Source organism: Chelmon rostratus, chromosome 22 (genome assembly GCF_017976325.1).
Source record: "Chelmon rostratus isolate fCheRos1 chromosome 22, fCheRos1.pri, whole genome shotgun sequence".
Lineage (NCBI taxonomy): Eukaryota > Metazoa > Chordata > Actinopteri > Chaetodontiformes > Chaetodontidae > Chelmon > Chelmon rostratus.
The window spans coordinates 20096417-20118598 of NC_055679.1; the positions used below are offsets into that span (position 1 = coordinate 20096417).

Genomic DNA, 22182 nt, shown 5'->3' on the forward strand with positions numbered 1-22182 from the left:
AACAAAGAAAGCATGAATTCAGTTTTTTTTCATCATGATCTCATGATAGTGTCGAGTCCATTGATGAGCAATGACTCATCGATCACCATTTAAATCAATCAGCGAGTCAAGACTGTTTCCATCCTGTAATCATACAAGGATCCAGATTGTTTTGTATTTGTGCGATACAAAGTCGTTATTATGATATACAGAAAACATAATTGAATGCAGTTTCCATAAATTTTATATAATTTGAAATTAAAATTAAAACTTTCAACCCGTCACAGTCTGTAGTTCAGTTTGCAGCTCAAACAACACATTGAACCTGTTTCATTTGTTCATTAATTGTATGAACGTATCTGAAAAAAAATAGTCTTTGTTCATGTTGGTTAATCATTTTAAACTTTATTACTTTGAACTTTAATATACAAACACTCAAAGTGTTTTACATTACAACCACAAACAAGTTCAAAGACAAAAAACAAAAAACAACAACAACAACAATAATAATAATAATAATAACAGTAATAATAATAACAATAATAATAATAACAGTAATAGTTGAAGCATCTAATATCAAAACAATGGTTTCATTATTATCTACAGCCTCTACTGACAGTGTTTTTGGCACTAATCACCTCCCGTGGTTCTTCCAGCTTCAGTGTTTCTTTTGTTATTTTCTTTGTTTTTTCCACTTTTTTTCATCATTGCCGTCTTTGTTTTGTTTTGATGTATTTATTTTTCTCTGTTTTTGTTGTCTCGTCGTCTTCATGAGTTTATTTTCTCAGTTTTGGCTCTGATGTGTTAAACACCAGGCTCATGATCAAACAGTGAGTTTTTGGCACCACCCGACCCCCGTAGCTCCAGCCGTAGTCTGATGCGGACTCTGTGTGCTGCTCGAGTGCCACCTTCCTGCCGTTTCTTCCTCTCCCCGCGCGCTGTGACTCGTGCAGTCGGGGGGCAGAGACTCGGCGGAGGCCCTCCTCTCTGTTAGTCCTCCCCTTCCCTTCGCCTCTGACCTCCTCAGGCTCTCAGGCAGCATGCAGCAAACGCTCCCATCAGACCGACCTGCAGCAGCAGCAGCAGCAGCAGCCTCAGCTCGAGCCGCCGCCGGCTGCCCTGCCTCACCTTTAACCGCAGGACACCTGGACAAGCGCTGGAGCCGCCACTGGACTTCTTCTTCTTCACTTTGAGGAGTTTTTAACTGAGGAACATAACTGAAGACTGAGGAGCAGCTCCTGGATGTCTTTTGGCTCGTGGGGATTTTTTTTTTCCTTTCCCCGAGGTGTCATCACCTGGATTGTGTCTCCTGAGACGTCTTTTATTTGTGGCGGAAAGTCAGACTGGAAAGTTTGAGAAAGGACATAAGAGACTCATTTTTCTCTGCGTTGCTTTATCTTTCTCCGTGTGGGACAGGCTGCTGCGGGAAAGTAAGTTCCCATTAACTCGTCTCCTTCGTCTTCTTCCTCCCCCCCTTTTGTTCTGGTGTGTTAGTTGCAGCTTTGTTGTGGCTCAGGTTGGAGTTCGCAGTGAAACATGCTGGACTGGTTTGTGCAGCCGTCTCGTCCGCGGGGTGTGAAAGAAGCCGGCAGGGTGTGGGGGCTCATGGTGCCCAGCCGTCGGGGTGATGGATGCATGCAGCTTGTTCATGTTTGTCTGTGTCTTTGCAGAAACACGTCTCCACCATGTTCTGCTCCGGCAGAGTCCTGCAGCAGTGGTGCTTCGCTCTGTTCCTCCTCTGCTCTCCGGTGCCGCACGACGGACGACCCATCGATGCCCTGAGCAGCAGAATGTGAGTCTGACTTTTACTTTTCGTTCTCTTTGCACGTAAAAACCTCAGCCAGAGCTCCTCGGTCCGAGTCTCAGGAGGTGGACTGAATTTCCAGATAATCTGCTTTCACATGTTTGCACATTTCTCCCCCCTCAGCTCCGGCTCCCCCGACACGGTGGGCGAGCGGAGGCTGGAAAATGTGTCGGGTTGTGAAACGTCTGGCAGCTGTTTAGTCAGCCGTCGCCCACCTGCGCGTTCGGGTACCTGAGGCCGAAACCGTCTCCGTGCGATAAACTCTGTCCTCGTCCTCGCCGTCTCTTTCCGTCCCGGACTCGGGGGGTTCGCCCCTCTTTGTCTCACACGTCGAGGGCCTCCGCAGGAGGATCCAGGCTCCTCCGCCCGTCCAACGGCCTCACCCCGTCCATCCCTGGACCGGGACTCTGAGTCTCTGCGCAGGAGGGAAATGAATAATGCTGATGTTCGGCTCGGCCGCGGCCCAAACCAAACCTGCTGCCCCTGCTGAGGCGTTTGATGCCAAGCAGAATAAATGTTCTTTCAAGTTGTGAAGCCAGAATGCTAAACACGCTGCGAGAGCTTTGGAAGATAATATCGCTGAGACAGTTTTTGGATGTAATCAGTTTTTAATGAAACAGTGGGAAGATGCTGTAAAGGCGGCAGGTTTTTGGATTTCTGCTCGGGCTTCTGGCCTCGCCGCCTGACTTCGGTCTCGGGGGAGAGATCACATCTGAAAAGCATTTTGGTGGCGGCAGTTGAAGTTTGGTGCCCGGCTGCCGAAGGAAGAGAGTCAAGTCTTTAAAGTGATTCAAGCCGAGCGTCGTCCAGGTTTACGCTAACGGGCTCCAGCACTTTCCAGCGTGCGGGGGCCGCTCGGCTCGCGTCGGGGGAAATCCAGCTACGCCCGTTGTGTGATGTGCACTTAATAGGATTTCAGGACGGGGTTAACGCCGCCTGGGTGGAAAGGAAAACACGAGCGCGATGAAAAGCGTGAGGTGAAAACGACCCAGCGGTGGAAGCTGCTGACCTCTGACCCCCCCTTCAGAGCAGGCGGCAGCTTTCAGGCCCGATCAAACCTTTTCGGGCTTTCAGGAAATTAGATTTCGAGTTTGGCACCGAAAACTCCCGAAGGCAGCGACGAGCCAAAGCTTCTGGGTTCATCGAAACATGCTGCAACACTAATGAAGCTGATTAGATCAATTAATTAGTGGATCAAAAGAATTCAGCTGGCGTCTATTCTGACATTCGATCAATCGATTTGACAGATTTGAGGGTTTTGGCTCTGAAACGTGAGGATCTGCAGGTTTTACACTGTTTGGATTAATAACTGTCAGATTGATGGATAACGACGGGAGTCGATGGCTGCGGCTGTTCAGCTTCAGACACCGAGGTGACAACATCTCGAGGAATTTACACGTTTTCCTTTTAAACGCTTTTCATTTGACGGGAGAAGCCAGAAGTCTGCGGCGTTAAACACAAGCAGCTGCACGCAGACGCTGCCCGAAGAAAACACGGCGAAAACGTCCAAATGTTGATTTCAGCGAGGAGATATCTGATGAAAGAAGAAGAGAAACACATTTTGAATCCGCCGCAGTCGTCACAGCCTGCTGCTTTCTGGGATTTTCTCTCCTCGAATGTTTATTCTGAATATTTTAGAAGCAGCTTTCAGCGTTTTCACCTGAAAAACAGACGATTAGAGAAAAGTCTGAAAAGCTTCGTCTCGTTTTCAGTCCAGCTCGTCATTATGTGGTCTTTAGTGGTAGATGGGGGGTCTGACCCTCCAGGATCAGAACCCGTCCAGAGCCCAGAGCTGCTCCGTCCTTCACTCGTCTCCCACAGAGAGAAACAATTAGCATCAGGTAGACGCAGGACGGCGAGCGTTGGAGCGCCGCCACCTTCCTCCTCCTCTCCTCGTCCTCTCCTCCTCTCCTCCTCCTCTCCTCCTCCTCCTCTCCTCCTCCTCCTCTCCTCTCGCTGGAAGCCGTTTGATGTTGAGCTTTATTAAAGGTAAAAGCAGAAGCAGATCAGCTTTCAAAGCCGGCCGTCTTCCAGGGAGAGGAGAGGCTTTTTTCTCTTTCCCTGCAGTTTACAGGAAATATCTGTATGCATATAAACAAAAGCTGCTCTCAGCGGCTCCTGCTGCGTTTGGGAGTCTTCTGACAGGGTTCAGTTCCGCTGAATGTTTGTCTGGATGCTGTAAAACCTCCACAAATGAATTTAAAATCATGATTTGATTTGCATGACGCTCCAAAGGGAGCAGCAGTGCATGCTGGGAGACCTGTGACAGCTGGAGGCGGCGCTGAGCTCTAATCAGCGGCCGGTATCTCGCATTGAAGCCGGAGTGTTTGTGTGCTCAGACACCTGAAGTGTTTGGCCGGCGCTGCCGCTCGCCGGTTCCCAGGCTTCGAGCCGTGACCTCTGCCGCTCTGTTTCTCTAAGAGTTAAGACTCTGAGTAACGCGACACCGCGGCAAAGCAAAGCCTGAACCCGACTCTACCTGCAAAGACAACAGCTCGTCCCATCTGGACAGAATCAGAGGTGATGGAGAGCTGGAGCTGCTCTTCCTCCTCCTCCTCCTCTGTCGCCTTAAAACTCAGATAAAGTCCAGCCTTGTTTGAATCGAACAGCAGCCAGATGTCCAGATGTCCAGATGTCCGTCCATGTTTTCAGTCCCGTTTCTCAGGTGCAGGAAGATGCTGCATTAATTTGGCAGAAGGCCTTCATCACATTCAAGACATCTGAAAAACGCAACAAATTTCTATGAAGTTCAGCCAAGTGCTGTGCTCTCTTTAGTTTTCTGTGCAGATAGCACCACCGTGTGGCGGGTTTGTGGCAGGACACCACAGGCTGGTGCTGGTCTTGGAAACCAGGGGTTCTTGCTCGGGCCTGCTTCAGTATTTAATTTAGTGCTTCACCCAGAACGTTTTTTTCACCTTTTTGTCTCCTTTTTTCTTAAAGAGCAAACCTTTTCTGTACTGACTTCTGATTGGCTGCGCACACGGTTGTGGGTGTGGCCACAGCACACGAAGGCTCCATAGCTCAGGGGTTAGAGCACTGGTCTTGTAAACCAGGGGTCGCGAGTTCAAATCTCGCTGGGGCCTCAGCCTGTTTTTAGTCGATCATCCATCCTGTCGTACTTCATAATGTTTCACCTGTAGGTGGCGCTACAGCAACATGTCAGTGGATTTTGGCGGAAGGATTAGCGATGTAATAGTGTCTTATTTCTCCTTTAGATGCAGATCATCATCAGATTAGTAGATTCAAATCGTTGCTCTATAATTATTAATATGAGCCTCAGTGCAGATTCTTCAGATGAGCCTAAAAAAGTTTTTAAAGTCTTTGACATCAGCTTTTTTTTTCTGTGAAAAGAAAAAGAAGAGAAACTCATCTGGACCTCCTCATGCAGGGTGGAGATCTTTGGTATCGTTTTTAACGACCCTGGAAACAAAGTGAGCTCCTGCGGTTCGATGAATCATGTCGTTTCACTGCAGGATGCAGCAGGGACTCATTGGAAACCTGCAGGTTTCTGTGAAGCCCCCACTCTCATTCTGACTGCTGCTGCCCTCTGCTGGTGAAACAACACATTTATGATACATATCAAACAGCTGCTGTGCTCAGCGGGCAGGTCCCCGAGTGTCTGCAGTTACATCCATTTATTCACTTTATTATAAGTCACAACATCCAGAACAATGTTGTTTTCAGTCTGACGTGTTTACCTGTGCAGGTTCATTTTCCTTTATTGAATTATGAACTTCTTGTACTTTCTAAGTAGTAATTTCTCTCTGTCTGAGGCCAGTGGAATATTCTCTTACATTCAGGTGCAGCCACTTTTGTCCAAATCAGTGGAAACATCACATCTGAAAAGCTTTAAAAATTTCAATGAAGTTTGGTGTAAATTTCAGCCAATAAGTGTCTCATTGTTAGAAGATTAGAGGATTTTTCCTTGCACAGATATTTCTATTTCTACATGTTTCTATTCAGTTAAAAATGCACTTCTTGAACTTTGCTCCTCTTTTCTCCACAGGAGCTAAATTTTCTTCTTGAAATCTGTAGAAATGAAAGAAAAGTGTAATTTTCTGTGTGATTTTTTGCAGAAAACGCTCTGTGACTCACGCTCAGCTGATGCACGACAAAGGCCGCGCGCTGCAGGACTTCAAGCGTCGCATGTGGCTGCAGGAGCTTCTGGATGAAGTCCACACTGCAGAGATCCGTGACCTCCCGGTCAGAACCACCGGCGGAGGCGGGGGCGGCAGCAGCAGCGGCGCCGGCGTCGGGCTGCCGGGGGTCGGCCTGGGCATCAACCTGAGCACCACCGGCAGCACCCTGCACTCCAAACCCCCCGGAGCGACCAAGAACCTCCCCATCAGCTTCCGGCTGGAGGAGGAGGAGGGCACCAACCTGCCGCAGGAGACCAACAAGTCTCAGACGTACAAAGACGGCGTGCTGAAAGCACCCGGCAAGAAGAAGAAGAAAGGAAGGTCCGGGAAGAGGCGGGAAGGAGAGAAGAGGAAGAGGAGGGCGCGTTCGTTGGGCTGGAGGCTGGAGGACGAACCCGGAAGTGGACTCCACCTGGAGTGGAGGTCTCTGCTCGGCCTGCAGAGGGCGCTGCTTTAAAAACGCTGTCAGTCTCTGACAAAGGTGAGTCCACAGGTCACAGTCTGACGTGAAGGTATAGAGCAGGTAAAGAAAAGATGGAGTCCAGATTTAAGAGAATCAATCTCGTAGACCAAACTGTCGAACACGAGACCGTCAGAGAGTCTGCAGGTATAAAACCTGTTTGAGCACCAGGTGTGTACCAGGAGTGTACCAGGTACACGTCAGGTACAAAACTCTGCTCGTTTCTCTACTTATTCTCTCGTCTTTCAAGTATTCAAGCAGTCGACAGTAGGAATAAATTTATTCATTTCATCCAGATTCAATCCAAATTAAAGAGGAAACAGGAAGTGTTTGACATCAGCCTGAACTCCAGGTCGATGATGATGATGAAGCTTCTGTCGTCAGCCGACAGGGTTCAGTGACTCATACGAGGAACATTCTGGAACATTTAAAAGCAGCTTCAGATGCAGCAGATCAGTTTATCTGTGAGCTGGAGGCTGCAGAGAAGAAGAAACACATGAATTCCTGATGAAAACTTCAGAAACTCGAGCTCGGCTTCGTGTTTGTAGCGAACAGATCGTCCTTCATTCTTCATCAGATGAATCTTTTACTGTTAAACATCTCAAACCTGTTCTCATCCTTTAAAGTTCACGTCACAGATTGTTGTGGAGGAAACTAAATGATGAGTTCTGAGTAACATTCTTCCACAGACATCAAACCGGTCTGATAGTAACAGCGAACACATCTCATGAGTACGATTTACTGCATCATGTAAAGATAGATAGAAAAATTCATGTCAAGTGTGTTTGAAGTGACTGCTGATGCTTCAGATGTGAATGAAAACCACTGAACTGAGCACTTTCTCCCTCTTTGTGCTTGCCTTTCAGAACCTACGGAGGGTTGGAGTGGACTCCTAAATACTCATGTTACAGTCTTCTGTAATTGTGATTGTTTGGAAAGAAATTGGAAAATATTTATTGTCTGTAAATATTCTAAATATAGCAGAATAAATAGCAGAATACGATAAAAAAAACTTATTTGATGCTCTGTGAGGCAACAGATTTTAATCTTTGTGAATCCTTGCTTTTTTCTTTTTTATTCCAGTATGTCAGATTTTTTTGCGGTAATTTATTTTGTCTGAATGGTGTATTTATTTTGTAAATGTATCGAGGTGCTGCTGACCTTCTATATTTTTGTACCATATTGCACTTTAGATATATAAATATAAATATATATACCATTAATTTTGTTATTGACTTGTGTATGTGGTTGACTGAAATGAAGAAAAAACAACGGTCGTCATTCTGTGTTGTTGTTCAGTTTGATTTTTGACCTTTCGCTCTGCTCAGACGTCCAGTTTTGTGTTTGTCTGCTGCTGTTTGTTCGGATGTTTGCGGCTCTGAAGCCGTCGTGTTCGACCCTCCTGCTGCCTTCAGTGTCTCTGTTTCCTCCACATTCTGCTCTGCTTCTCAACGCCAAAGTTCATGTTTGTACATAAACCAAACACGGCCCGATATTGTTGTTTTTGGCACTTGCACTGAGATGAACACCCTGTACTGAACGGATTAAACATTTGACAGTATCCTGCCCTCAGTCTCCTGCGTCTTTCATGTCACTGTGTCCTTTTTAAAGTCTGCAGCTCTGTCTTGTGGTGTGCCTCAAGGTTCGATCCTGGGTCCTCTTACATTCCAGATAATATTCAATCACATCTTGTCGAAGCCTCAAAATGTCCTTAATCTCTATTTTCTGTCTTTTTTTATGAGAATTAGGTAATTATTTCATACTAATCAGTGGTGGAATACCTCAGGTCCTTTGCTAAAAGCTGCATTGACTGATTTTGGGTAAGCAAAGGGCAGAAAAATGTTTAAAATTAGCTTCAAACTAGGGATGCATCATTGAGTGGATTTAGTTTAATTAATCCGACACTATTTTGATAAGTAAATGATATATTCGGTGCCGGTGCTGCTGTCGATGTTGTGATTGAAGCAGCGGCACAGCAACAATTCTTCAATATCCAACCAACAAAACCAGGAGGCGGAGGTGAGACCTGAACCCAGAGTCACATAATCCAGAATGTAAACTGGTGTACGTCAGGTCTCTGGGATCTGTGGTGGTCGCTTCACCACGCTATCCTCCGTTTTAATTAGTTCAGATGTTCAGGAAGACATTTTTGTTGACTTCCTGTTTGAAAAGGGAATCGTAGCTTGAATTAATGACGATTTAGTTCCATTTTGTTTTTGTTGACTTCCTGTAAACTCACCGTGAAGCCGAAATGCTAACGTTGCTACATTTACCTCAATGAAGACATCAGATCTGTGTGGAGGATGATGAGGAGGATGTGACCTTCCTCGCATGAACACATGAAATGTCTGACCTCCATCATGTTCTCCATCGTTGGCCCTTGGACTGCAGCTCTTTGTTTCATTGTGTCTCTACTTCTGTGGTGGTTTAATGGCACCACCTGGTGAATCAGCGCCACCTGCTGTTTATCTCCGTCAGGATGGATGCAGACAAGCGTTCAGTCACATTTTCTTTAGTCCATTTTCTGGAAGTTCAGTTAAAATTTACACCTCATCTGGAAGGAAACGACTCAGTTGAAATAAGTTCATTTTCTCTGGCAGAACTCCGGGTTCCGACTCGGGTCCAAAGCTGCTACCAGGATTCTGACTCTGAGCCCAAATCACCAAATCTGACATGTTGTTGAAGAAGAATATCGACAATGATGAAACATTATCTGTATATAATGGGAAACATCTTCTTCCAGCAGGAAGTCTGAAAGCTCAAAGAAACTCTTGTTAAAAAAACAGAAACCATTTGGCCTAATTTCCCGACTGGCTTTGAATCAAATGAAACGTTGAACTTCTTCCAATAAAAGAGTTTGAATAATCACCAAACATCCTGCCCAAAACAAAACGGATCCCAGACTCCTCATTCATGTTGTGTCAGAGATCGTTAACACTCTTACATTCTTTGCAGGATTTCTGGATGCGAGTTTGTTTTCAGAGACGAGTTCAGTCCAGATGACACGAGGAGGAAGAATGAGCCAATCACAGCGTCGAACAGTTTTATTGTCACGACTGAATCTGACCTGCAGCTCGAGCTCCTAACAGCTGGACTCAAAGGTCCAGATGTGCTGCAACACTAAACTGCTGCTACTAATATTTACTTTACTTTATGTTACTTTTACTTCACTTAGCAAAAGTACTAATACCACCCTGTGGTAGTACAGATGTATCAGTAAAATGTTCCTGTCAGTGTTTCTCATCATCTCTGATGTTTGTGGATTAATATTCCTGTTGGCTGGTTTAATCTACAGCGATGCATCATATTCTATAAGATCATCACATGTTTGTCCTGTGAGAACCTCGTATCTCAGAAAAACAGCCTGTTTTCAGCTTTGTGACGAAGCATTTTCAGCTGATCCAAGAGGCTTTTTAAACAGTTTATCTAGCTGAAGAAGACATGAAGGAAAACTTCATCCTTCAGTTTATCACAAACATTCAACATCTGCACATCTGGAGATACGAGCTTTTCACTGGACAGGAAGGAATCTGGACAAATGTAACGGAGCAAAAAGTACAATATTTACCTCTGTGATGTTGTCGAGTAGAAATATAATGTAAACATAAAATATATAAAATATTCAAAAGTATTCAGTGTCATATGAATAGGAGAAGAGTGTCAGTACCCACATGTGACCACCAGGTGGCAGCCTGCAGTCACTGCATGACGCCCAGCTGTGCTCAGCGAAAGTACTAAGGTACAGGTACTTGTACTTTCCATTTCATGCCACTTTGTACTTCTACTCAAATACATTTCAGGGAGAAATATTGCAGTTTTTAAGGCTTTTTTTTGCTCCTCTTCATTTATCTGATAGCCTTACTTACTGGATACTTTACAACCATCACCCCATTTATTTAAGAGCTATAGTTGCTTTTCAAATTTAGATTTTGCATGATAATATTTTCAGTTTATAAATAAATTCATTAATGATAAATTTATTTTTGCAAAGTACCAAACATACATGAAGTAGTTCAAAGTGGCTCCACCCTGACCAACAACAGCATCAAACTACCGCTGACATATTAATACATCAATAATAATCATCCACAACATTATAGTGTAACACTGGCTGTAGCCACCCTGCATTTTTAGTACTTCAGATATTATTGTCATATTTGTTTCTAGTACTTCTCTACTTTTACTTAATTGACATTTTGAGTGCTGGACTTTTACTTGTAATGGAGTATTTTTATACTGTGGTGGCGATTTTTGTACTTCAGTAAATGATTTGAATGTTTCTTCCTCCAGTGTGAGTTTGTGAGTGAAGGTCTGTGGTTGTAATGAGGAAACAGAGCTGAGGGGGCAGTAGAGAGCCGCGAGTCCTGAAGTCTGACGGACATTGAAGGAGCAGAAGAAGAAGCGTCTTCCTGTCCATGTGAGAGGATCAGCATGGCCCCACCAGGAGGGAAGATAAACAGACCAAAAACTGTAAGAAACTCTGATTTCTATCAACGCCGTGCACGAGACAGAAATAAAGGAAGAGAAGACGATTTAACTCAATGTTCTGACGTTTGTTTAACCAGAGATAACCAATATAGAGCCCGACAATTAGCCGCTAGCATGGACAGCTAACGTAAACACTGGGGCTAACTGTTAGCTGTGTATGCAGTCAAAGTACGCAAGTATTCTTAGCTTCATGTAGTAAAAGCAAAAGTTTAAGTATCATTACGAAAAGTACAGTAATACTCTTAGCTTCATATCGTAAAAGTATCAGCAGTAAAAGTACAGTAGTATTTTCAGCTTCATCCAGTAATAGTACTGTAGTGCTGTCAGCTTCATGCAGTAAAAGTACTGTAGTACTGTCAGCTTCATGCAGTAATAGTACTGTCAGCTCATTTGAACTACTTCATGCAGCAGAAGTACTGTAGTACTGTCAGTAATATTACTGTAGTACTGTCAGCTTCATGCAGTAGATGTACTTTAATACTGTCAGCTTTGTGCAGTAATATTACTGTAGTACTGTCAGCTTCATGCAGTAATATTACTGTAGTACTGTCAGCTTCATGCAGTAATATTACTGTAGTACTGTCAGCTTCTTGCAGTAATATTACTGTAGTACTGTCGGCTTCATGCAGGAGGGTAACTTCTATCAGATATTTATGTCACTCTAATCAGGAAGTGAAATAACTACATTATCACAGTTTATCTGTTTACTTCTTGGTTTCTGACATCATTGACTTCCACTTTTTATTAGCTCTGTTATGTACTTGTTCATTTATTAGCTTGTGTTTTTTTATCTCTTCTCTTCTTCTGTTGGTGTGGATTCAAACCTTTGCTGAGTTGTGTGTAGCTGTACTGTATCACACGTGTCGGCTGTGATAATAACTCCTGTTTCTCCTCACTTTGTCGTCATGTGGCAGGAGCTCGGTAAGAAGCTCTTCAAGCGGCGGCGAGTTCTGAGCAGAGACAAGAGGAAGAAACATCAGATTGTCGGAGCGGTGGTCGATCAGGGTCTCATCACCGTCCATCATCTGAAGAAGAGGAAGTAAGTGATCAATAAGCTCCGTGAGGACACTGATTAATACTCTGTTTCATGTTTACAGGTGTAAAGACCAGATAAATTCTAGGTAATTGTACTTGAGAAACTTCTCGTCCTTCTTCAGCTAAATAAACTGTTTAATGATTTACTGAAGTAAAGGCTCTGAGTTTTCGAGTAAAGTCAGTCGTGTCAGTTGTTGTCTGACTTTGTGTGTTTTCAGGTCGAGCCCGAGAGCGAACATCACTCTGTCCGGGAAGAAGAAACGGAAGCTGCTGAAACAGCTGCAGCACATGCAGCAGGAGAAGGCCAGTATGGAAGGTAAAACAGCCCCATCACGTACAGAGCTGTCGGTCGCTGCGGTCCTGCTAACCTCCAGCCAACGATAATCTGAGGCTGAAGTACACAAATCGACCCGTACATCTGAAGTTACAGACAAAAACAACCCACTCATACTTCAACAAAGGTCTCAGAATCAGGATCAGAAAAAGTCACGATGAAAAGTGTCTTTGAGGTGGCTCAGATGTTAAAACACCGACACAAACTGTGATTTCATTCACATCAGAGCCCGACTGAAACCATGTGGTCTGCAGTCAAGGGACACGATCAACATAAAGAAGAGCTGAAACACCAGTAAATGAATCAGACGGGATTAATGTGCAGCTTTCTGATAATCAATGAATCTGAATCTCTCTGGGTTGAATGAAACAACCTTCATGATTCAATGTAAAGTAACTTTAGTGTAGACGAGTTTAACCAATGAAACTTAGAGTCACAGCTCAGGACTCAGGAGGTGAAACAGGTGTCCTATGGAGCGTCCATAATGTCCATGTAGTCACACCATCGCTGCTTCCTGTCCTCCTGGAGACCTGTGCTGCGTCTCGTCCTCGTTTTCTGCTTTCTGTCTCTCGTACGAAGCTTCTGTCTCACCTGCCGCCTTCCTGCAGCCGCCATGAGTTTCACTTTGAGTTTGTGACTGTTCATGTCGACGTGCCGCTCTTATTTCCTCTGACTCACTAAAACCGTGTCCTCTGTCGTCATCTTACTCTTCAGTCGAAGCCGCAGCAGCACCACCGAAGAAGAAACAGGACTCGGCCTCCGCTCCAGCAAAGACGAAGAAGAAGAGCGCGGCTGGATCGCAGGAGGACGTAGAGATGGCCGAATGAAGGGACGACGCCGTTACCTGTCGTTTCATCTTTGAACTGGACTCTGAAGCCCGATCGAGAGTTTTCTCTGAACAAACGTGGAGTTTTATCGCAGTTTGTGACGTTTTTCCGTCTGCAGCTGTTTGTCGGTTTGTTTTGTGAATCGATGCTGGAAGGAAGCAAAGATTCAGACAGATGGAAGTGAAGATACTGCTGTTGGATTAATTATTCGTACATCGAGTCAAAATTCATTTATGACGTCAAACTTTGACTTAAAAGTTCTTAGCTTTACTAAATCAAACTTAGAGAAAGCACATGATTTTTTTAAAATCGAGTCAAATATATGAAGCAAAGTCGAAGAGACACCAAATCAAAAAGTCAGAATTTTAACTTTGTGTTGTGTCTCGACGTAAAGACGAGTTTTGACTTAACTAATTTTGATTTAATAAACCTGTTAAGTGACATTCGACTTTCTGTGGAACAATTTTGACTCCCCAAGTTAAAATGTGTTAGTTTGTACTGACAGAAAGTATTTTTAGTTTCTTTAAAGTCATCTTTTCTTATTTCTCTGGCAGACAGAAATGATTTTCCATTGACTCACATCAGAATCATTTGGATGTGAAAGTCTTCGCTCTGTTTTCAAAGGCTTTGTTAATGTGAGACATCCTGCTAATTTATAGGTATTAATCCTGTAGCCCGAGTGAAACTGCACCACATTCACCTCCAGTCAAATTTAACCTCCTGCTGTTACTAACTTCAACAATCCATCATGATGTTATTCTACACTTCCTTTGTTTCTGCTCACTAATATATCGTTTTTTAAGAAGTCTTCTCATACCGGAGGACCTCGTTCATTGTCGAGGACTATTTTCATCCACAGATTACTCCTCATCGTCTGATCTGATACGGATTAAACGTGAAACGTGAAAGTTTTGTCATTATTGCAGTTTTCTGACTTGCAGCATCGTCCACACTCTGAATTTCTACTGTGTCTCTAAATCTTGTGATTATTAAACAATGTGACTTAATTTAGTCATAATTATGAGACAATATATCATAATATTGACTTAAATATGTCACTGTTATGTTAAGTCATAACTTCATGTCAGTGATGTCAGTTTGCCTTAAATTATAATTATGATAGATGATTACTTACTAAATGTTTGTCTTCTAAAATTCAAGTGTTCCAGAAGCACAAAGACAGAAATAAGCACAGATCCAGTAAAAACAAATAATTATTATGTAAAAAAAAAAAGGAAACTATGCAAGAGAAATTAAAATTACAAGGCAAACAATACATATACAGCAGTACCCACAACCAGTCATGTAGTTAAATACTGCAGTACTCTGATCCCATCTACTGTAACTGAGGGATAAGATGTAATGAAGTAATGGTACTTGGTGTTTGTTGTCATAGAAATAATAAAGTGAAGCAGACTTTTTAACCTTTAAATCTCATCATTTCCTCCTGTATATGAAAACACTTAAATCTGCATTTATTAACTAGTCTTTTTATGTCTGTCACTGATAAATATTTTATCTTTCTTGACTAAAATTCATGGATCATTTCATGTTTTTCTCCTCTTGGCATTAATGAGCTTCCATACAGCGAATATATTTATCTGGTAATGTTTAAATGTGTCCTCGTGTTTTTCTTTCACATGTATTGTTCATGTTCAGCCTCTTTAATTATTGATTATCTGCCTATAAACGGCTCATAAAACCGTGTTTTTCTTTCAGAAACAGGCTTTTTTTAAAGGCTCTTTTTTATTGATTATCGGTGATTTTTCTCGCCGTGCAGCGGCTTCAGTAAACCGTGTTGCCGTCAGATTTTAGGACGCAGGCTCCATCCCTCCCCCTCCGGAGGACAAAGAGTAAAATGGGTCAGACTCCGGAGAGGGGCTCATCTTCCGCACCAGCCATCATGTAATGTGGTTCTTCGTCCCGGAGACCGAGGAACGAGACGCTGCTGCCGGTTTTCAGCTCCGACATGTCGGCGACACAAACCGCTGCATCGTGTCCGGCTCACGGTCGACCTTTACTGGACGCCTAGAGGAGGAAAACGCGCTCTGATCTGGAGGATTTGTGCATCGTGCCGCCAGCTTCTCATCAACATGTCCTCTCGGGACGGGTGAAGCATCTTGTTCGCTTACTGGTACTGAACTGGTTTGATTGGGATCGCTGCCGGTGGGCTTCCAGTTTCCAGCCAGACACCGACTCTACAGACTGTTGACGACCGACGGATGGATGACGGACGCCGCGCGGAGTTAATCTGTGTCCTCGGTGAAAATTGAGGTAAAGCCGTGAAGCTGCGGATCGAAGATAAAGATCAGGTCTCAGATAAATGACACCATGTTGCTTTGTGTCCCAGTTTAGGCTGCGTTATCTGCTATGATCCGCACCATTAAAACCAGTACAGCGACATGTTCGTGCGGCAGGTGGTACGCGGAATAACCGGGAGGCGAACAGCGACACAAAGCGCAGATTATCTGCCTGAGGAGCAGCTGCTGAAGACGGTGAAGCTGTGGATCAGCCGCCGCTGTCTGCTCTCCATCGATCCGCAGCCTTTCAGATAGCAGCACGCGGCGAACTGACGGCGCGCGAAGCGGTTTTAGATTCGCTTTCGCCCAAAGAAGTGTTCTCAAGTTCGTAATAGCTACCAACACGTCGCTAGCTGACAAAGTAGCTCCGTGAAAATACTGACGCGTCATAGTTAGAATTATATTTCAGCATTTATTTGTCTTCAGGTTGTGTGTCTGTACAAGTTCACGAGCGCGAATTCCTTCGCTCCGTTTCATTCGCAAACGACAGGAGTTCGCTTCGCCCACAGTTCGACATGTTTGATGTCATGACCAGCAGATTCAAGTTTCTTCACACGTTCAGTTAAAGACAGTTTAAAAGTATTTAATGAAGTAAAGGTATGTGAGTGTAGAAAGTGTTGATGAGGTGAAATGACTCATTATGACTCATTAGAAAAGCATCACACTGTAAAAGATGACGGTATGTTTTCTTTTTGAGTTCTTCATCTTTAAATCTCTCCAGCTGTCAGATCGATGAGCTGCAAACATCTTAAACTGTGTGCAAACATCAACTCAAGATGAACTTTCACCTGCTTTAGTAAATCTGTGTCACTTCATCTCTATGAGAAAGGTCAGGACAGAAAAAGCCAGTAAGACGACCTTTATTTTATTTTATCTATTGTTTTGTCAAACGACTCTTTCTAAGGTTTCATTCGTTTATTTTACTGTCTCCCTTTAATTGAATTTTTTGGGCGTCTTATTTCTCTCATTGGCTGTTGTCGTTTATCTCTTCTCAGTAACGTTAAGTTTGCGATCAGCGTCGTTAAAAAGACCTTTGACAGCTGAAGCTCTTCCTACAGGTGGAGCCTGCAGGCCACCGTCCCTCAGCAGCACACCTGGTTACTGACCTGGCTGATAGTGGGTCAGATAGCAGCAGCTGTAAAGGAGATAAATGAACTTACGGCAGTCTGTCCCACACAGGAGACGGACTAAAGTCCTGCTTTGTGGACTGTGGACCCAGAGATCCACGGAGCATCTGATGGAGGACTGTTCACGCCGTCGGCCTGGTGAGTTTCTGCTCTTTTCATCTGAAAGCTGAAGACAAATAAAATCCTGAGTGACCTCGTTCACTTCCGATAGAAATCTAAAAATGGAAATGGCTTCGTCGCCTCCTGGAGGAGTAGCTTCCATTTTTAGATTTCTATTTCTACTCCGCAGACTGATTTGTCTGACGTCGGGGTCTTTGTTCTCTTGTTGTCAGCTGAGACAGATCTGGGACTCAGACTAAAAGACGTTGTAGTGTCACATACAGTAAACGCCGTCGCCGCCGAGGCCTGAAGACTCAGATAAAGTCCAACAAAGTGTTCCGTCTTTAAAACTTCTAGAAGCTCGTTCAAAGATGATCCGCAGGAGTCTGGAAACTTTCCTCTGATGATCTGCTGTTCATGATGTTTCTCTGCATTTCAATCATCAGTGTGTGATGAACTCAGTATTTATTGGCACTTTGTTTCGGTCTCTGAACCCATCAGATGTGGTCTGGCCATGACTTCACCTCCAGCGGCAGCAGCTGATCTTTCAGGGCCTCTGGTGCACCAGCAGATCAGATCAGACTTCTTCCTTACTCATAGTTTACGGTTAACAGCAGCTTGACAGCAACTTTACATTCCGGCTCATCGTTATAACAGAAATATAAACGCAGAAAGAAAAAAAAGAAATGCTGACAAAAAGCTAAAAATGGTCATCAGACGTTCACTGATTGGTTGAGAGATTACATGCCAGTCAAAGCCTTCCGCCTCTTTTGCTCACGGACCGTTTACCTGCATCCAAACGTGGATCTATTGCAAGCAGGAAACTCAGTGTTCTGATATTTCCACTTAAAGGTCCAGCAGCAGAACGTTAGCAGCTGTTTGCTAACATGTTAGCCTCTACACATCCAACGTTGCTGCCCTAAAAGAATCATTAACGAGTCAAAGAGACTCATGAAAGAACAGAATAATGTCAGAATAATAATCTAATGAGCTTATAGCGACTTCAAGTTCTTTCTGCTGATACATACATACCTTTACTAAAGCTACCTGTTGTAGCGTGAGTATTTGTACATGCTGGTATTAGTACTTGAGGATGTGAGTACTTCCTCTTCGGCTCTCGCTCTTCCAGGTGAGCAGACGCTCTGTTTTGTGCTGCAGGTCATTCGTGTGGATCCGTGCTCTCCGGCTGTGGACACTGAGCCGTTTCTGATCACTCTGTGGAGACCCGCCGCCGCCATGACTCCTCCGGCCTCCGCTCCCCCCTCGTGGACGCTGGGGCTGCTCGTCTCTGCGCTCCTGCTGATGACGACGTGGCTTCCCGCGTCGGCCGCGGAGCCGCCGAAGTGTTTCTCCCGGCAGCACCAGAACGTTACCGTCAACGTCAAACTGGCCTTGAACAGACAGGCCATAGCCATGATCGCCCAGGTGGTCCGGTCAGAGCAGGACTGTGCACACACCTGCTGCTCAAAGGAAGTCAAGCCAGGTGAGGACACCTGGACCGCTGATCACCAGGGTCATGAGGTCTGGACTTCATAAGCTACGCCTGAACCGGCATCATGTAGAGCAGCAGAGACTCATACGTTCTTCAGCTCTCTCTGCTCCCAAACAGATGCTCAGTCATCATTTAGCTGATTAATACATAAAAACACTAATACAGCCTCACAAAGTCACAATGAGAGATGGCTCCAGACATCTAGGATACACCCATCAGCCCTAAATCTGGTAAACGAACACCATGAGAGTGAAGAGAACCAGTGAAGTTACGAGCTTTCTGAAATACGTCTACTTCTATAAAAAAAACTCTTTTTATGCCTCAGGTGTTTGAGTGTGCTTGTTAGCCTGTTGCTAACTTATTAGCCTGCATGAACCTCAGACAAATGCTCATAATTCCACATCTATAAGTCATTTTGTTCAGCGTTTTACACTCTGAGCATCTGCAGACTCTGCTGGACGCGCCGCTACGTGACTCGCAGCTAAGTTGTGATTGAAGTGAACGGGAAGCGTTTTGTCGTTTAGAAGCTCGTTGTTGAGCTCCCTCACCTGGACTTTTATCATTGTATGATTTGTTCCCTCTGCTTCCTGTCTACATCCATGACTCTGTGTTTGTGTCTCTAAAGGTGCGAAGTGCAACATGGCTGTGTTCAACGCCCACAAAGACGCCGGAGGAAACTGCTTCCTGTTCCACTGTCAGACGGAGCAGGACTGTCCTTTAATGAAGGCTCAGGACGGCATCAACACCCACTACATCTACAACAGTAAGTTCTCCATCACCACTTCCTCGTCCTGACATGTCGTACTGTTACCTTCAAGGGTCGGTTCACCCTCATCTTCCTCACTGCGCACACAGCTTCAGTGTTTTCTGGTGAGGTCTTGAGACGACCATCGTTCAGACTTCTGCCACCATCTCAGTCCAGCAGAGGTCAGCCAGATCTGGTTTGAGGATCAGTCCAGGAATCAGTATTATGTCTGTATGAATCACATGATTTTGTGTAACGTGTCACTGCCAGCGCAGCAGTTTTTAGCCTCCTTTAGCTCCTGGTTTTGGTTTAGCGGCACACTTCCTGTCTGGTTCAGCCTCAGTGCGACCTGCTGAGCAGCAGACAGACTCAGCCAGAGACCGGCTGGTGAACACAGTGCAGCATTTAGCAGCTTTAGAGCTGGAGGAGACCAAAACCAGAGCTGAAATAGAGAGAGTACTGGACTGGCACTCATCAGGTGACACGAACACGACTCCACATCAGTCATCATGTTGTTCTGTAGCTGTTGGACGCAGACGTTAGCTAATACTTGGTAACATGTTAGCTACAGCTACGTCAGCCCGTTGCAAAGTTCAGCTGCCCCCTACAGGCCAAAAGGTGAAGTAACACATCGTTTACTTTTCACTCTGTCTCCTCTCGTGCACAGGCTTGATTCATCCAGCCACAATTAGACCTGTAACCATGACGACCACCACAGGACAAACCACCACCACCACCACAACCTCCACCACCACACTGGCCCCAACCACACTAACAACCACACAACCCACCACCACCACCACCACCACCACACAAAGTACAACGACACCACCAACCACCACCACAACGACCACAACCTCTGCACCGACGACGACACTGACCACCACCGTGACCACGCAGGCTCCTGCCACCACAGCAGCACCTCCACCCATCATCATCATCGCCACGATGCCTCCGCTAACTCCAGCACCTACCACCACCTCCACCACAACTACAACAACAACAGCTTCCACCAGCACCACCACCACCAGAAAGCCAAACAAAACCAGCAAAAAGCAAAATAAAGCAACCAAGAAAGCAAAGCTCCATCCTGTCACCACCACCACCACCCGGCCAGCTCAGAGCTCCACCACAACACTTCCTGTTGTAACGACCAGCAAAGAGGCTGCACCAAGAACTACTGACAAACCACAGCCCAACACTGAAACTACCACTACTACCACTACTGCTACTACTACTGTCCCCACTACTACTACAACTACTACTACCACCACTACAACTACTTCTGCTCCACCTAGTACTACAACTACCACTCCTTCTACTACCACCACCACTTCTACTACTACTCCTACCACCACCACGACTCCCACCACCACCACCACCACTACTACTACTACTACTCCTGCCACCACTTCTACTAGTCCTCTTCCTACTACTACCACCAGTACAACAACTACTACTACTACAAGTACTACCACCACCGAGGCATCCACCACGAGGACGACTCCAGCAGCAAGTCTGCTCATCGTCCCCAAAGACGCCGTCCAGTCCGACCACGCCCTCCAGAACTCGAGCATGGGGCGGGGGAAAGCGGTAGCGGCGCAGGGGGCAGTGAAGAGCGGCGTGGTGGCCTTCATGGTGCTGGGGCTCGCCGTGCTCACGCTGGCTCTGGCCGTCGGCGGCCGCAAGGCGATGGAGTCGTTCGACAGACGCCATTACACAAGACTGGAGCTCAATGACCTGCACTACGAGGTGTGAGGAGTTTCCTGACTGAAGCTCTGAAGGACGGTTAGAATCGAAATGAGTTCATTTAAGATTGTTAACGTTCGGATAACATTTTCATTTCAGAGTTACACAATAATTGAATGTCTGCTTCACTTTGTTATAGAGGCGTCATACTGTGGCTGTGGAGAATACTCAGAGGGTGTACATTATTTTGAAGTAACCGCTCTGGCATAGTGCCCTCAGTTCATTTTTGTTTATATCGTTATACTTATATAACAATATCATTTCACATCGAGATATCGACATTTATTGTGATACAATGAATTTAAACCAGACAAGGATGCAACACGTGACAAAGGATCATCATCACAAATGTGCAAAGATGATTTACAAGTCAAATGTTACCATAAATCTGACCTGATCATTGGTTTATGCCACTTTCACATTCACACTTGTGTCATTTGTCATTTTTGTCCTCACATTTCTGAATTTTTATTCAAATTATCATGTTAATTGATTAAGTCTATGGTGGCTTATTGCTGCCAATATGACAAAAAAACATTTGCTCTGTGTCTCGTTATAACATGAAAAGTTCTTTTAATGTCACTACCGGATATTTTTTATTTTATGACATTTTTTGTCATTAAGGATACTAAATTATTCTGTTTTAACAAACTTTTTAGTTACAACAACATATGGCTTTATCTTGTTGTATTACAAAATGTTCACATTATGACACAAAATCAACGTGTCTCATTAAGGATTCTTCTCATTAGTTGCTGCTATACAAGAACTTTCCATATGTTGTTCAAAGGAGGAAAAGATCCTCATGAGAAAATACTTAATGAGTTGGTTTTGTGTAATAACACGTTTTGTGATATATCAAAAAGGCAAAATATGTTATAATAAAAACATTTATTGCAAAAGCAAAATAATGTGTTAATGAGAAAATGTTAAAAGGTGAGAAAAACTTCATGGTGGCAGCAGAAAGCCTCCATAGAATCTGCTCCTAATTCTGACTTTTAAGTTTGGGTCTCATACTGACTTTTATTTATGACGCTTTAAAGATGAGTGTGGCCAGAGAGCGAGTTTAGAACGTCTTCATCACCTCCGTCAGAGTCCCGTCACCTCTTTAGTCCTCGTCTCGTTCAGCTGCCGATGGAACACAAAGAACAAACAGCAATATTTTTATTCCCTGAATCTCAGGAAGCCTCTGAAGTCCATCTCATGAAGAGAGACGCTGGACTGTGTGATCAGACACATTTATGTACATTTGGCCTTCTGGTTTCGAGGCCTTCTTCGCCACCGGGCTCAGCTCAGTAACCCTTTGTGTATAAGGAGTACACCTGCATGTCTTTTTACTTCCACGTGCTTCAGCCATACGAGCCTGTGACTGCTTCTTCAATCACTCGACTCAGTGTAGATGTCACACTCACGCTCTCACTGTGTTGTTTTTGTAGTTTGTCCACATTTTTCTTGTTTCACATGTGGATAAAAATTTAAATGATGGATGCAATTCTTTAAATTTTGATGCACTATTGTATCCTGTGATTTTTGATAAATATGATATGCTTCTTTTTGAATATTAGATTGTTTTTCATAGGTAAGAGTACACTGGCTGCGCACTA

At 44.5% G+C, this 22182-nt stretch overlaps 3 protein-coding genes and 1 non-coding gene across 4 annotated transcripts; all 4 read left to right on the plus strand.

Annotated features, from left to right (window-relative positions):
• The first annotated feature begins 1044 nt into the window (after nucleotides 1–1044).
• pthlha (parathyroid hormone-like hormone a) lies at nucleotides 1045–7909 on the plus strand. Its single transcript, XM_041964214.1, has 4 exons — nucleotides 1045–1409; nucleotides 1650–1771; nucleotides 5860–6403; nucleotides 7249–7909. The coding sequence occupies exons 2-3, from the start codon at nucleotides 1665–1667 to the stop codon at nucleotides 6377–6379; spliced, it is 627 nt and encodes a 208-aa protein (XP_041820148.1). The 5' UTR covers nucleotides 1045–1409; nucleotides 1650–1664; the 3' UTR covers nucleotides 6380–6403; nucleotides 7249–7909.
• On the plus strand, nucleotides 4794–4866 carry trnat-ugu. The gene has a single exon. It is a non-coding gene; the product is annotated as a tRNA-Thr (tRNA).
• A 2868-nt stretch (nucleotides 7910–10777) lies between the features above and the next one.
• Nucleotides 10778–14325, plus strand: c22h11orf98 (chromosome 22 C11orf98 homolog). The gene is made up of 4 exons (XM_041964160.1): nucleotides 10778–10852; nucleotides 11785–11909; nucleotides 12124–12221; nucleotides 12954–14325. Exons 1-4 carry the CDS (start codon nucleotides 10814–10816, stop codon nucleotides 13064–13066), a joined length of 375 nt encoding a protein of 124 aa, XP_041820094.1. The 5' UTR covers nucleotides 10778–10813; the 3' UTR covers nucleotides 13067–14325.
• Nucleotides 14326–16039: 1714 nt separating this feature from the next.
• Nucleotides 16040–20587, plus strand: mansc1 (MANSC domain containing 1). The gene is made up of 5 exons (XM_041964465.1): nucleotides 16040–16045; nucleotides 17751–18075; nucleotides 18710–18847; nucleotides 19497–19779; nucleotides 19987–20587. Exons 1-5 carry the CDS (start codon nucleotides 16040–16042, stop codon nucleotides 20585–20587), a joined length of 1353 nt encoding a protein of 450 aa, XP_041820399.1.
• Nucleotides 20588–22182: the final 1595 nt, after the last annotated feature.

Bases quoted from the DNA above. Each gene is read 5' to 3' on its own strand.
- mansc1 (XM_041964465.1), top strand. The intron at 18,848-19,496 runs GTAAGTTCTCCA...TCTCGTGCACAG, and splicing joins CACCCACTACATCTACAACA to GCTTGATTCATCCAGCCACA. The intron at 19,780-19,986 runs GCCTCCGCTAAC...TGTAACGACCAG, and splicing joins ATCATCATCATCGCCACGAT to CAAAGAGGCTGCACCAAGAA.
- pthlha (XM_041964214.1), top strand. From the start codon at position 1,665: ATGTTCTGCTCCGGCAGAGTCCTGCAGCAGTGGTGCTTCGCTCTGTTC. The intron at 1,772-5,859 runs GTGAGTCTGACT...GATTTTTTGCAG, and splicing joins GATGCCCTGAGCAGCAGAAT to AAAACGCTCTGTGACTCACG.
- c22h11orf98 (XM_041964160.1), top strand. From the start codon at position 10,814: ATGGCCCCACCAGGAGGGAAGATAAACAGACCAAAAACT. The intron at 10,853-11,784 runs GTAAGAAACTCT...GTCATGTGGCAG, and splicing joins AGATAAACAGACCAAAAACT to GAGCTCGGTAAGAAGCTCTT. The intron at 12,222-12,953 runs GTAAAACAGCCC...CTTACTCTTCAG, and splicing joins GGAGAAGGCCAGTATGGAAG to TCGAAGCCGCAGCAGCACCA.